Raw genomic sequence first — 13,454 nt, forward strand, 5'->3', positions numbered from 1 at the left:
TCGGGGTGCCGGTGTTCTACTGCTTGGGGGTTCGGGGTGCCGCTGTTTCGGGGTGCCGGTGTTTGGGGGTTCGGGGTGCCACTGTTTCGGGGTGCCGGTGTTCCAGTGTTTGGGGGTTCGGGGTGTCACTGTTTCGGGGTGCCACTGTTTCGGGGCGCCGTTGTTCGGGGGTTCGGGGTGCCACTGTTTGGGGTGCCGCTGTTTCGGGGTGCCGGTGTTCCGCTGTTTGGGGGCTCGGGGTGCCGCTGTTTGGGGGTGCCGGTGCTCCGGTGCTTGGGGGTTCAGGGTGCCGCTGTTTGGGGTTCGGGGTGCCGCTGTTTGGGGTACCGCTGTTTCGGGGTGCCGGTGTTCCGCTGTTTGGGGGTTCGGGGTGCCGCTGTTTGGGGGTGCCGGTGCTCCGGTGCTTGGGGGTTCAGGGTGCCGCTGTTTGGGGTTCAGGGTGCCGCTGTTTGGGGTTCGGGGTGCCACTGTTTGGGGTGCCGTTGTTTGGGGGTGCCGCTGTTTGGGGGTGCCGGTGTTCCGCTGTTTGGGGGTTCAGGGTGCCGCTGTTTGGGGTTCGGGGTGGCACTGTTTGGGGTGCCGTTGTTTGGGGGTGCCGCTGCTCCGGTGTTTGGGGGTTCGGGGTGCCGCTGTTCGGGGTGCCGCTGTTTGGGGTGCCGGTGCTCCGGTGTTTGGGGGTTCGGGGTGCCGCTGTTCGGGGTGCCGCTGTGCCGGTGTTCGGGGTGCCGGCCCCGCGATGCCTGCGGGTCTATAAATAGCGGCTGCTGTCAGGCCCCCCCGGGCCGGGCCCCTCCCGCAGCAGCCGCGGGGCCGAGCGGAGCGGGGCGGGCCGGGCCGGGCAGCGCTTAAAGCCGCCGCCTCCCCCGGAGCCGCCACTCGCCGCCCCCGGCACCGGGAACCGCCGCTCCGCTCCGGGAACCCACCCGGACCCCTTCGGGAACCGCCGCTCCGCTCCGGGAACTGCGAACCCACCCGGGACCCCACCGGGAACCGACCCGGAGCCTCCTCCGGACCCCACGCCCCACCGGGAACCGAGCGGGAACCAGGAACCGACCCCGGGAACCGACCCGGACGCCGCTCCGGACCCCACCGGGAACCGGGAACTGACCGCGGACCCCACCGGGAACCGCTGCTCCGCTCCGGGAACCGCTCCGGACCCCACCGGGAACCGAGAACACACCCGGACCCCACCGGGAACCGACCCGGAGCCCCCTCCGGACGCCGCACCCCACTGGGAACCGCTCCGGACCCCACCGGGAACCGACTGGGAACTGACCCGGACCCCGGGAACCGCTCCGGACCCCACCGGGAGCCGCCGCTCCGCCCCGGGATCCGGGAACCCACCCCGGGAACCGGGAACAGCCCCCGGGCGCCGGGAACCGGCACCGGGATCGAGCCGGGACCCCCACCCAGGACACCGGGGCTGACCCAGGACACCGTCCCCCACCACCGGGATTGACGCCGGCAACTGGGACCCCACCCAGGACACAGGGGCTGACCCAGGACCCCCACCCAGGACACCGGGATCCACCCGGAACCCTCGCTCAGGACCCCAGGACCCCGGGACCCACCCGGGACCCCCCCAGGACACCGTCCCCCAACGCCGGCGTTGCCCCCAGGACCCCACCCGGAGCACCCACACTGCCCCAGGACCCCAACGCTGCCCCAGGACCCCAACGCTGCCCCAGGACCCCAACACTGCCCCAGGACCCCACCCAGGACCTGTTGAGGACACCAGGAGTGACCCAGGACTCCCCCAGCCAGGACACCAGGACTGACCCAGGACATCGTCCCCCAGCCCCGGCGTTACCTCCAGGACCCCACCCGGGACACCCACATTGACCCAGGACCCCACCCAGGACCCCCCAGGACCTGTTGAGGACACCAGGAGCGAGCCAGGACCCCCCCAACCAGGACACCAGGACCTTCACCCAGGACACCTCGCAGAGCCTTGTTCTACAGCCCCCTCTAGCAGGAACCCACCACCACAGCACCCACCGCCCAGCACCATGAACTCCACGTACGACCCCCCCGCGGGCGAGGAGCCCGAGGAGCTCCCGGCCACCGAGAAGGACCTGGCCGAGGACGCCCCGTGGAAGAAGATCCAGCAGAACACGTTCACCCGCTGGTGCAACGAGCACCTCAAGTGCGTGCACAAGCGCATCGGGGACCTGCAGCGCGACCTGAGCGACGGGCTGCGCCTCATCGCGCTGCTCGAGGTGCTGAGCCAGAAGAAGATGGGGCGCAAGTACCACCCGCGCCCCAACTTCCGACAGATGAAGCTGGAGAACGTGTCGGTGGCGCTGGAGTTCCTGGAGAGGGAGCACATCAAGCTGGTGTCCATCGGTGAGGGGGCGGGTGTGCAAGGGAGGGGGGTGGGTGTGCAAGGGGAGGGGTGTGAGTGTGCGAGGGAAGGGGTGAGGGTGAGCGTGAGAGGGTGATGGGCACGGGGGAATGAGGATGAGTGTGCGAGGGGAGGGGCGTGATGGAGTGAGGATGAGTGTGCAAGGAAAGGGTTGATGGGATGAGGATGAGTGTGCAAGGAAAGGGGTGAGGGTGAGTGTGAGAGGGTGATGGGCACGGGGGAATGAGGAGTATGCAAGGGGAGGGGCGTGATGGGATGAGGATGAGTGTGCAAGGGGAGGGTTGATGGGATGAGGATGAGTGTGCAAGGGGAGGGTTGATGGGATGAGGATGAGTGTGTGAGGGTGGAGGTGATGGACACGTGGGAATGAGGATGAGTGTGCAAGGACAGAATTGATGGGCATGTGGGAATGAAGATGAGTGTGCAACGGGAAGGGTGTGATGGAATGAGGATGAGTGTGCAAGGAAATGGGCACATGGGAATGAGGATGAGTGTGTGAGAGTGGAGGTGATGGACACGTGGGAATGAGGATGAGTGTGCAAGGACAGGATTGATGGGCATTTGGGAATGAGGATGAGTGTGCAAGGGGAGCGGCGTGATGGAATGAGGATGAGTGTGCAAGGAAAGCGTTGATGGGCAAGTGTGAATGAGGATGAGTGTGCAAGGGGAGGCATTTGATGGGCACGTGGGAATGAGGATGAGTGTGAAAGGGTGGGGGTGATGGACACGTGAGGATGAGGATGAGTGTGCAAGGATGGGCCAGGGGGGTGGGAACAGGGATGAGTGTGCAAGGATGGGGGCAGTGGAGTGAGGATGGGTGTGCAAGGGTGAGGGACAAGTGAGAATGAGGATGAGTGTGCAAGGGTGGGGGAGATGGACAACTGGGAATGAGGATGAGTGTGCAAGAGTGAGGGTGATGGAAATGTGGGAATGAGGATGAGTGTGCAAGGGGAGAGGCGTGATGGAATGAGGATGAGTGTGCAAGGGTGGTGGACACGTGGGAAGGATGATGAGTGTGCGAGTGTGGAGATGATGGAGGAGTGGGAATGAGTCTGGAGATGAGTGTGCAAGGGTGGGGATCTTGGCCATGTGGGAGTGAGGATGAGTGTGCAAGGGACACCCGGGAATGAGGATGTGTGTGCAAGGGGAGAGATGATGGGCGTGGGGAGTATGGAACATGTGTGCAAGGGTGAAGGTGATGGAGGTGTGGGATGAGTGTGCAAGCGGAGAAATCATGAACAAGTTGGGGTGAGGGATGAGTGTGTAAGGAGAGGGGTGATGGGCACATGGGAATGAGGGATGAGTGTGCAAGGGTGATGGACAAGTGGGAGTGCGAGCCTGAGATGAGTGTGTGAGGACAGGGGCCATGGAGGGATGGGAACAGGGATGAGTGTGCAAGGGTAAGAGTGATGGACACATGGGGGTGGAGGACGAGTGTGCAAGGAGAGAGATGATGGGCAACTGGGAACGAGGGACAAGTGTGTAAGGATGGGGTGACAGGAATGAGCCTGGGGATGAGTGTGCAAGGTCAGAGGAACGAGGGATGAGTGTGCAAGGGGAGAGGCAGTGGCAGTGTTGAAGTATGAGTGTGCAAGAGGGTGACGGATGAGTGTGCAAGGTCTGGGGGCCGAGTGTGCAAGGGCGTAGCACACAAGCATGAGCGGGGCTGGGGCTGAGCGTGCAAGGCTGGTGTGCATGGGGGGTCCGGCTCGCACTGCAGTCGTGCAAGGGGCCGTGTGGCGGGGGGGTGTCCTTGCACACTTGTCCCCAACCACACTCGTGTGCTGTGGCTGTTTGCGTGGGGAGCAAACACACGTGTGCCCCCCTTGCACGCCCAGACCCTGTGGGGGGTCTGAGCACCCCCAGGGACCCCCCAATGTCCCTTTTGTGACCCCCCCCCGCGTGTCCTTGTCCCCCAGATGTTGAGCCCCCCTCCCCCCATGTGCCCGAAACACGATCGCTCGTGGCCGGACGGGGCGGGGGGTCCCGGACGCCTGGGTCCCTCCTCATGGCGGGGGAGGGGGCCGGGACTCCTGGGTTCGTTCTGCGGCACGAGGAGGGTGGGAGGGGAGGGGAGGGGGAGGGGCCCGGACGCCTGGGTCCTCTCGGCAGGGCGGTGGGGGAGGGGCCGGGATGCCTGGGGCTCCCCTCCCCCCCCCAGCAGCGCCCTGCCTCAGTTTCCCCAGCACCGGGGATCCCCCGGAGGGCTGGGGGGGCACCCCAAGGTTTTGGGGGCTCAGGGACCCCCAGGGTGCTGTGGGGGGTCCCCAAGGTTTTGGGGGGCTCAGGGACCCCCAGGGTGCTGTGGGGGGTCCCCAAGGTTTTGGGGGGCTCAGGGACCCCCAGGGTGCTGTGGGGGCCACCTCAGGGTGCTTGGGGAGAGCACCCCAAGGTTTTGGGGACTCAGGGACCCCCAGGGTGCTGTGGGGACAGTTTAGGGTGCTGGGGGAGCACCCCAATATTTTGGGGGACTCAAGGACCCCCAGAGTGCTGTGGGGGGTCCCCAAGGTTTTGGGAGACTCAAGGACCCCCAGGGTGCTGTGGGGGGTCCCCAAGGTTTTGGGGGGCTCAGGGACCCCCAGGGTGCTGTGGGGGCCACCTCATGGTGCTGGGGGGGAGCACCCCAAGGTTTTGGGGGGCTCAGGGACCCCCAGGGTGCGGGGGTGGAGAGGGTGACAGTGCCTTGGGGTGTCAGGGTGTCCTCTGCCCAGTGTTGGGGTGACAGGGACCCCCACACGTGCCCTGGGGTGTTGGGGTGTCCCCAGTCTCGTACTGGGGTGACAAGGACCCTGTGTGTGCCCTGGGGTGTCCCCAGCCCAGTGCTGGGGTGACAGGGACCCCTCCCCATGCTGGGGTGACAGGGAACCCCCGAGGTGCCCATGATGTCCCCCTGCATGTGCCCTGGGGTGTCCCCAGCCCAGTGCTGGGGTGACAGGGACCCCTGGGGTATTGGGGTCCCCCTGACCCCCCTGTCCCCCCGCAGACAGCAAGGCCATTGTGGACAGGACCCTGAAGCTGATCTTGGGGTGTTAATTTGTCCCCAGCCCATTGTGGGGGTGTCCCCAGCCCAGTGCTGGGGTGACAGGGACTCTGTGCATTCCCTGGGGTTTTAGGGTGTCCCCAGCTGGGTATTGGGGTCCCCCTGACCCTCCATCCCCCCACAGACAGCAAGACCATCATGGATGGACCCTGAAGCTGCTCATGGGGTGTCCCCAGCCCAGTGCTGGGGTGCCAGGGACCCCTGGGGCATTGGGTGTCCCCAGCTGGGTTTTGGGGTCCCCCTGAACCCCTTGTCCCCCCACAGACAGCAAGGCTGTTGTGGATGGGAACCTGAAGCTGCTTCTGGGGTGTTCATGTGTCCCCAGCCCGGTGTTGGGGTGACAGGGAGTCTGTGCATTCCCTGGGGCATTGGGTGTCCCCAGCTGGGTTTTGGGGTCCCCCTGACGCCCCTGTCCCCCCACAGACAGCAAGACCATCATGGATGGACCCCGAAGCTGATCCTGGGGTGTTAATTTGTCCCAACCCATTGTGGGGGTGTCCCCAGCCCAGTGCTGGGGTGATAGGGACTCCTGGGGCATTGGGTGTCCCCAACTGGGTTTTAGGGTCCCCCTGATCCCCCTGCCTCCCCATGTCCCCTCAGACAGCGAGGCCGTCATGGATGGACCCTGAAGCTGCTCATAGGGTGTCCCCAACGCCATGCTTGGGACTCCTGGGGCATTGGGTTTCCCCGTCTGGGTTTTGGGGTCCCCCTGACCCCCCTGTCCCCCCACAGACAGCAAGGCCATTGTGGATGGACCCCGAAGCTGATCCTGGGGTGTTAATTTGTCTCAGCCCATTGTGGGGGTGTCCCCAGCCCAGTGCTGGGGTGATAGGGACTCCTGGGGCATTGGGTGTCCCCAGCTGGGTTTTGGGGTCCCCTGACGCCCCTGTCCCCCCACAGACAGCAAGGCCATCATGGATGGACCCCGAAGCTGCTCCTGGGGTGTTCATGTGTCCCCAGCCCGGTGTTGGGGTGACAGGGACTCTATGCATTCCCTGGGTTATTGGGTGTCCCCAGCTGGGTTTTGGGGTGCCCTGACCCCCCTGTCCCCCCACAGACAGCAAGGCCATCGTGGACGGGAACCTGAAGCTGATCCTGGGGCTGGTGTGGACGCTGATCCTGCACTACTCCATCTCCATGCCCATCTGGGAGGACGAGGAGGAGGAGGACGGGCGCACGCAGACCCCCAAGCAGCGCCTGCTGGGCTGGATCCAGAACAAGGTCCCGCAGCTGCCCATCACCAACTTCAACAAGGACTGGAGGGACGGCAAGGCGCTGGGGGCACTGGTGGACAACTGCGCCCCAGGTATGGCACTGGGGACACTGGGGACACTGGGGAGGCGCTGGGGGCACTGGTGGACAACTGCGCCCCAGGTATGGCACTGGGGACACTGGGGAGGCGCTGGGGGCACTGGTGGACAACTGCGCCCCAGGTATGGCACTGGGGACACTGGGGACACTGGGGAGGCGCTGGGGGCACTGGTGGACAACTGCGCCCCAGGTATGGCACTGGGGACACTGGGGAGGCGCTGGGGGCACTGGTGGACAACTGCGCCCCAGGTATGGCACTGGGGACACTGGGGACACTGGGGAGGCGCTGGGGGCACTGGTGGACAACTGCGCCCCAGGTATGGCACTGGGGACACTGGGGAGGCGCTGGGGGCACTGGTGGACAACTGCGCCCCAGGTATGGCACTGGGGACACTGGGGACACTGGGGAGGCGCTGGGGGCACTGGGGGACAACTGCGCCCCAGGTATGGCACTGGGGACACTGGGGACACTGGGGAGGCGCTGGGGGCACTGGGGGACAACTGCGCCCCAGGTATGGCACTGGGGACACTGGGGACACTGGGGAGGCGCTGGGGGCACTGGGGGACAACTGCGCCCCAGGTATGGCACTGGGGACACTGGGGACACTGGGGAGGCGCTGGGGGCACTGGTGGACAACTGCGCCCCAGGTATGGCACTGGGGACACTGGGGAGGCGCTGGGGGCACTGGTGGACAACTGCGCCCCAGGTATGGCACTGGGGACACTGGGGACACTGGGGAGGCGCTGGGGGCACTGGGGGACAACTGCGCCCCAGGTATGGCACTGGGGACACTGGGGACACTGGGGAGGCGCTGGGGGCACTGGGGGACAACTGCGCCCCAGGTATGGCACTGGGGGCACTGGGGACACTGGGGAGGCGCTGGGGGCACTGGTGGACAACTGCGCCCCAGGTATGGCACTGGGGACACTGGGGACACTGGGGAGGTGCTGGGGGCACTGGGGGACAACTGCGCCCCAGGTATGGCACTGGGGACACTGGGGACACTGGGGAGGCGCTGGGGGCACTGGGGGACAACTGCGCCCCAGGTATGGCACTGGGGACACTGGGGAGGCGCTGGGAGCACTGGGGGACAACTGCGCCCCAGATATGGCATTGGGGACACTGGGGACGCTGGTGGACAACTGTGCGCTGGGTAAGGGCACTGGGGACATTGGGGACACTGGGGGACAACTGTGCCCCGGGTAAGGGCGCTGGGGACACTGAGGACAACTGTGCCCCAGGTAAGGGTGCTGGGAATACTGGGGACACTGGTGGACAACTGTATGCTGGGTAAGGGCACTGGGGACATTGGGGGCGCTGAGGGGCACTGGTGGACGACTGTGCCCTGGGTAAGGGCACTGGGAAGGCACTGGGGGCTCTGGGGAGGCACTGGGGACACTGGGGGGCAACTATGCACCAGTATGGGGGATTAGGGGCACTGGGGGGCAACTGTGCCCCAGGTATGGGGGACTGTGGGCACTGGGGAGCGACTGTGCACTGGGTGAGGGGGACTGGAGGCACTGGGAGCACTGGGGGGCAACTGTGTCCCAGATAAAGGCACTGGGAGCACTGGGGAGGCACTGGGAGCACTGGGGGGCAACGGTGCCCCAGGTATAGGGGATTGGGGGCACTGGGAGTACTGGTGGACAATTGTGCACTGGTTATGGGACTGGGAGCACTGGGGAGCAATGGTGCCCCAGGTGTAGGGGATTAGGGGCACTAGGGAGGCACTGGGAGCACTGGGGGGCAACTGCGCCCCAAGTAAAGGGACTGGGAGTGCTGGGGGGCAACTGAGTGCTGAGTAAGGGACACTGGGAGCACTGGGGGGCGACTATGCACTGGGTATGGGGGACTGAGGGGAGCTATGGGGGTTTGGGGATTTATTTGGGATTTGAGGGGGGCACTGGGAGCACTGGTGGGCAACTGAGTGCTGGGTAAGGGGCACTGGGAGCACTGGGGGGCAACAGTGCCCCAGGTATAGGGGATTAGGGGCACTGGGGAGGCACTGGGAGCACTGGGGGGCAACTGCGCACCTGGTAAGGGGACTGGGAGCACTGGGGGGCAACTGGGTGCTGGGTAAGGGACACTGGGGACACTGGGGGGCAACTGTGAGGAGGTTATGGGGGCTTGGGGGGTTATTGGGGATTTGGGGGGGCACTGGGAGCACTGGTGAACAACTGTGTGCTGGGTATGGGACACTGGGGGAGCACTGGGAGCACTGGAGGGCAACTGAGTGCTGGGTAAGGGACACTGGGAGCACTGGTGAACAACTGTGGACCTGGTAAGGGGGACTGAGGAGGTTATGGGGGCTTGGGGGGTTATTGGGGATTTGGGGGGGCACTGGGAGCACTGGTGGGCAACTGAGTGCTGGGTATGGGATACTGGGAGCACTGGGGGGCAACTGAGTGCTGGATAAGGGACACTGGGAGCACTGGGGGGCAACAGTGCCCCAGGTATAGGGGATTAGGGGCACTGGGGAGGCACTGGGAGCACTGGGGGGCAACTGCGCACCTGGTAAGGGGACTGGGAGCACTGGGGGGCAACTGTGGACCTGATAAGGGGGACTGAGGAGGTTATGGGAGCTTGGGGGGTTATTGGGGATTTGGGGGGGCACTGGGAGCACTGGTGGGCAACTGCACCCCAGGTATAGGGGATTAGGGGCACTGGGGAGCCACTGGGAGCACTGGGGGGCAACTGCGCACCTGCTAAGGGGACTGGGAGCACTGGGGGACAACTGTGGACCTGATAAGGGGCACTGAGGAGGTTATGGGAGCTTGGGGGGGTTATTGGGGGTTTGGGGGGGCACTGGGAGCACTGGTGAACAACTGTACGCTGGGTAAGGGACACTGGGGACAACTGAGCACCCAGTAGGGGACACTGGGAGCACTGGGGGCAACTGTGCCCTGGCTATGCGGGAAATGGGGGGTGCCCGTCTGACCCCCCGTCCCCCCCAGGGCTGTGCCCGGACTGGCAGAACTGGGACCCCAACCAGCCGGTGCAGAACGCGCGGGAGGCCATGCAGCAGGCGGACGACTGGCTGGGCGTGCCGCAGGTACTGGGGGCACTGGGAGCACTGGGGGGGCACTGGGAGCAATGGGGGGGCACTGGGAGCAATGGGGGGGCACTGCGCACAGGGTATGGGGCACTGGGGGCCAACGGTGCCCCAGGTATAGGGGGTTAGGGGCACTGGGGAGGCACTGGGAGCACTGGGGGGCAACTGTGCACTGGGTGAGGGGACTGGGGGCACTGGGGGTGCATGGTGGTCTCTGGGGGTCAATGAGTTTGGGGGGGTCCCCTGGGGTGTCCCTGGGCATAGGGGGTGTCCCAGGGTACAGTGGGGGGTCCCTGGGGGTGCATGGGGATCTCTGGGGGTCTCTGAGTTTGGGGGTGTCCCTGGGCCTGGGGGGTGTCCCGGGGTACAGGGTGGGGTCCCTGGGGGGGCATGGGGATCTCTGGGGGTCTCTGAGTTTGGGGGTGTCCCTGGGCATGGGGGGTGTCCCGGGGTACAGGGTGGGGTCCCTAGGGGGTCCCTGTGGATGTGTGGGGATCTCTGGGGGTCCCTGAGGTCTTAGGGAGTCCCTGGATGGAAGGGGGGGGGCTGGGGGTACCAGGGGGTCCCTCGGTTGTCCCTGAGCATTGGGGGGGACTTGGGGGGCCTCTGGGGGTCCCTGGGTACAGTGGGGGGTCCCTGGGGGTGCATGGTGATCTCTGGGTGTCAGTGAGTTTGGGGGGGTCTCTGGGGTGTCCCTGGACATGGGGGTGTCCCTGAGTACAGTGGGGGGTCCCTAGGGGTGCATGGGGATCTCTGGGGGTCTCTGAGTTTGGGGGGGGGTCCCTGGGGTGTCCCTAAGCATGGGGGGTGTCCCGGGGTACAGGGTGGGGTCCCTGGGGTTGCATGGGGATCCCGGGGGTCTCTGAGTTGGGGGTCCCTGGGTTGTCCATGGGCATGGCGGGGGGTCCCTGGGGGTGTATTGGGGTCCCTGGGGTGTCCCTGAGCCTGGGGAGTGGTCCCTGGGGGTACTGGGGGGGCCCCTGGGCATGGGGGGGGTTTCTGGGGGGTCCCTGAGCTTGGGGGTCCCTGGGTACAGTGGGGGATCCCTGGGGTGTCCCTGGGGGTCCATGGGGATCTCTGGGGGTCCCTGAGTTTTTGGGGGGGGGGTCCTGGGGGAGCAGTGGGGGTCTCCAGAGTCTCCCAAAGCATGGGGAGGTCCCAGGGGTGGGAGGGAGTGCCTGGGGGCATAGGGGGGTCCATAGATATGGGGGAGTCCTTGGGGATGCAAGGGGGTCTTTGGGGGATCCCTAATTGTAGGGGGTCCCTAGGGGTACAGGGGGGTCCCTGGGGTGTCCTTGAGCTTGAGGGGGACCCTAAAGGTGCAGAGGGGTTCCTGGGGGGTCCCTGAGCATGAGGGGTACCCTGGGGGTAGCTGGGGGTCCCTGGGGGTGCAAGGAGATTTCCGGGGGGGTCCCTAATTGTGGGGGTGCAGGGGGGGTCAGTGGTGCTTTCCTGGGGGTATCTGGGGGTCCCTGGGCGTGCAAGGGGATTTCTGGGGGGTCCCTGGTCATGGGGGTGTCCCTGGGGGTGCGGGAGGGTCCCTGGGGTGTCCCTGGATATGGGGGTCCCCAGGGTGCCCCATGACGGCTGGGGAGGGTCAGGGGCGGTTGGGGGGTCCCCAGGATGTCCATGGATATGGGGGTCCCCAGGGTGCCCCTGGGTAGTTCGGGAGGGTCGGGGCGGTTGGGGGTCCCCAGGGTGCCCCTGGGTGGTTGGGGAGGGTCAGGGGCAGTTGGGGGTCCCCAGGGTGCCCCTGGGTGGTTGGGGAGGGTCAGGGGCAGTTGGGGGGTCCCCAGGGTGCCTCTGGGTAGTTCGGGAGGGTCGGGGCGGTTGGGGGTCCCCAAGGTGCCCCTGGGTGGTTGGGGAGGGTCAGGGGCGGTTGGGGGTTCCCAGGTTGCCCCATGGTTGTTGGGGAGGGTCAGGGGCAGTTGGGGGTTCCCAGGTTGCCCCATGGTTGTTGGGGAGGGTCAGGGGCGGTTGGGGGTCCCCAGGGTGCCCCATGGTTGTTGGGGAGGGTCAGGGGCGGTTGGGGGTCCCCAGGGTGCCCCATGGTTGTTGGGGAGGGTCAGGGGCGGTTGGGGGTTCCCAGGTTGCCCCATGGTTGTTGGGGAGGGTCAGGGGCAGTTGGGGGTTCCCAGGTTGCCCCATGGTTGTTGGGGAGGGTCAGGGGCGGTTGGGGGTCCCCAGGGTGCCCCATGGTTGTTGGGGAGGGTCAGGGGCGGTTGGGGGTCCCCAGGGTGCCCCATGGTTGTTGGGGAGGGTCAGGGGCGGTTGGGGGTCCCCAGGTTGCCCCATGGTTGTTGGGGAGGGTCAGGGGCAGTTGGGGGTTCCCAGGTTGCCCCATGGTTGTTGGGGAGGGTCAGGGGCGGTTGGGGGTCCCCAGGGTGCCCCATGGTTGTTGGGGAGGGTCAGGGGCGGTTGGGGGTCCCCAGGGTGCCCCATGGTTGTTGGGGAGGGTCAGGGGCGGTTGGGGGTCCCCAGGTTGCCCCATGGTTGTTGGGGAGGGTCAGGGGCGGTTGGGGGTCCCCAGGGTGCCCCATGGTTGTTGGGGAGGGTCAGGGGCGGTTGGGGGTCCCCAGGTTGCCCCATGGTTGTTGGGGAGGGTCAGGGGCGGTTGGGGGTCCCCAGGGTGCCCCATGGTTGTTGGGGAGGGTCGGGGCGGTTGGGGGCCCCCCCAAGGCCACCGCGGTCAGGGGACCGGGGGTGCTGACGCGTGTCCCCCAGGTGATCGCCCCCGAGGAGATCGTGGACCCCAACGTGGACGAGCACTCGGTCATGACCTACCTGTCCCAGTTCCCCAAGGCCAAGCTCAAGCCGGGGGCGCCGCTGAGGGCGCAGCAGCCCCAGCCCAGCCGGGCGCGGGCGTACGGGCCTGGTATGGGACGGGGACAGGGACGGGGGGACATGGGGATGGGGGACATGGGGACAGGGACTGGGACAGGGGGACAGGGGGATGGGGGACATGGGGACAGGGGGACGGGGGACATGGGGACAGGGACAGAGACAGGGGGACATGGGGATGGGGAACATGGGGACAGGGGCAGAGACATGGGGACAGAAACAGAGGCAGGGGGACAGGGGGATGGGGGACATGGGGACAGGGACTGGGACAGGGGGATGGGGGACATGGGGACAGGGGCAGAGACAGGGGGACAGGGGGATGGGGAACATGGGGACAGGGGCAGAGACATGGGGACAGGGACAGAGACAGGGGGATGGGGGACATGGGGACAGGGACTGGGACAGGGGGACGGGGGACATGGGGACAGGGACAGAGACAGGGGGACAGGGGGATGTGGGACATGGGGACAGGGGCAGAGACATAGGGACAGGGACAGAGACAGGAGGACATGGGAATGGGGGACATGGGGACAGGGGCAGAGACAGGGGGATGGAGGATGATATTGGGACATGGGACAGAGACAGGGGACATGGGGGTGTAGGACACAGGGACTGGGGGACAGGGGGACATGGGGACAGGGACAGAGACAGGAGGACAGAAGGGCATGGGGACGCAGGACGTGGGGACAGAGGGACAAGGGATGGGGGACATGGAGATGGGGGACATGGGGATGGGGGACAGAAATGGGGGACAGGAGGACATGAGGATGGGGGACATGGGGACAGGGACAGAGACAGGGGGACATGGGGCTGTGTGACACAGGGACTGGGGGACATGAGGACA

The 13,454-nt window shown here is 66.3% G+C and overlaps 1 protein-coding gene across 2 annotated transcripts in view; it reads left to right on the forward strand.

The window, feature by feature from the left end:
* The first annotated feature begins 880 nt into the window (after positions 1-880).
* The window catches only part of FLNC (filamin C), an 85,559-nt gene continuing 72,985 nt past the window's right edge, over positions 881-13,454 (forward strand). For both annotated transcript variants that reach the window (XM_065839207.2, XM_071803568.1), the window contains exons 1-4: positions 881-2,346; positions 6,463-6,711; positions 9,672-9,769; positions 12,494-12,644. In XM_065839207.2, the coding sequence (XP_065695279.1) occupies positions 2,010-2,346; positions 6,463-6,711; positions 9,672-9,769; positions 12,494-12,644 (835 nt within the window). In that variant the 5' untranslated portion in view covers positions 881-2,009. The remainder of the gene's footprint in view (positions 2,347-6,462; positions 6,712-9,671; positions 9,770-12,493; positions 12,645-13,454) is intronic.

Source organism: Patagioenas fasciata, chromosome 1 (assembly GCF_037038585.1).
Source record: "Patagioenas fasciata isolate bPatFas1 chromosome 1, bPatFas1.hap1, whole genome shotgun sequence".
Taxonomy (NCBI): Eukaryota; Metazoa; Chordata; class Aves; order Columbiformes; family Columbidae; genus Patagioenas; species Patagioenas fasciata.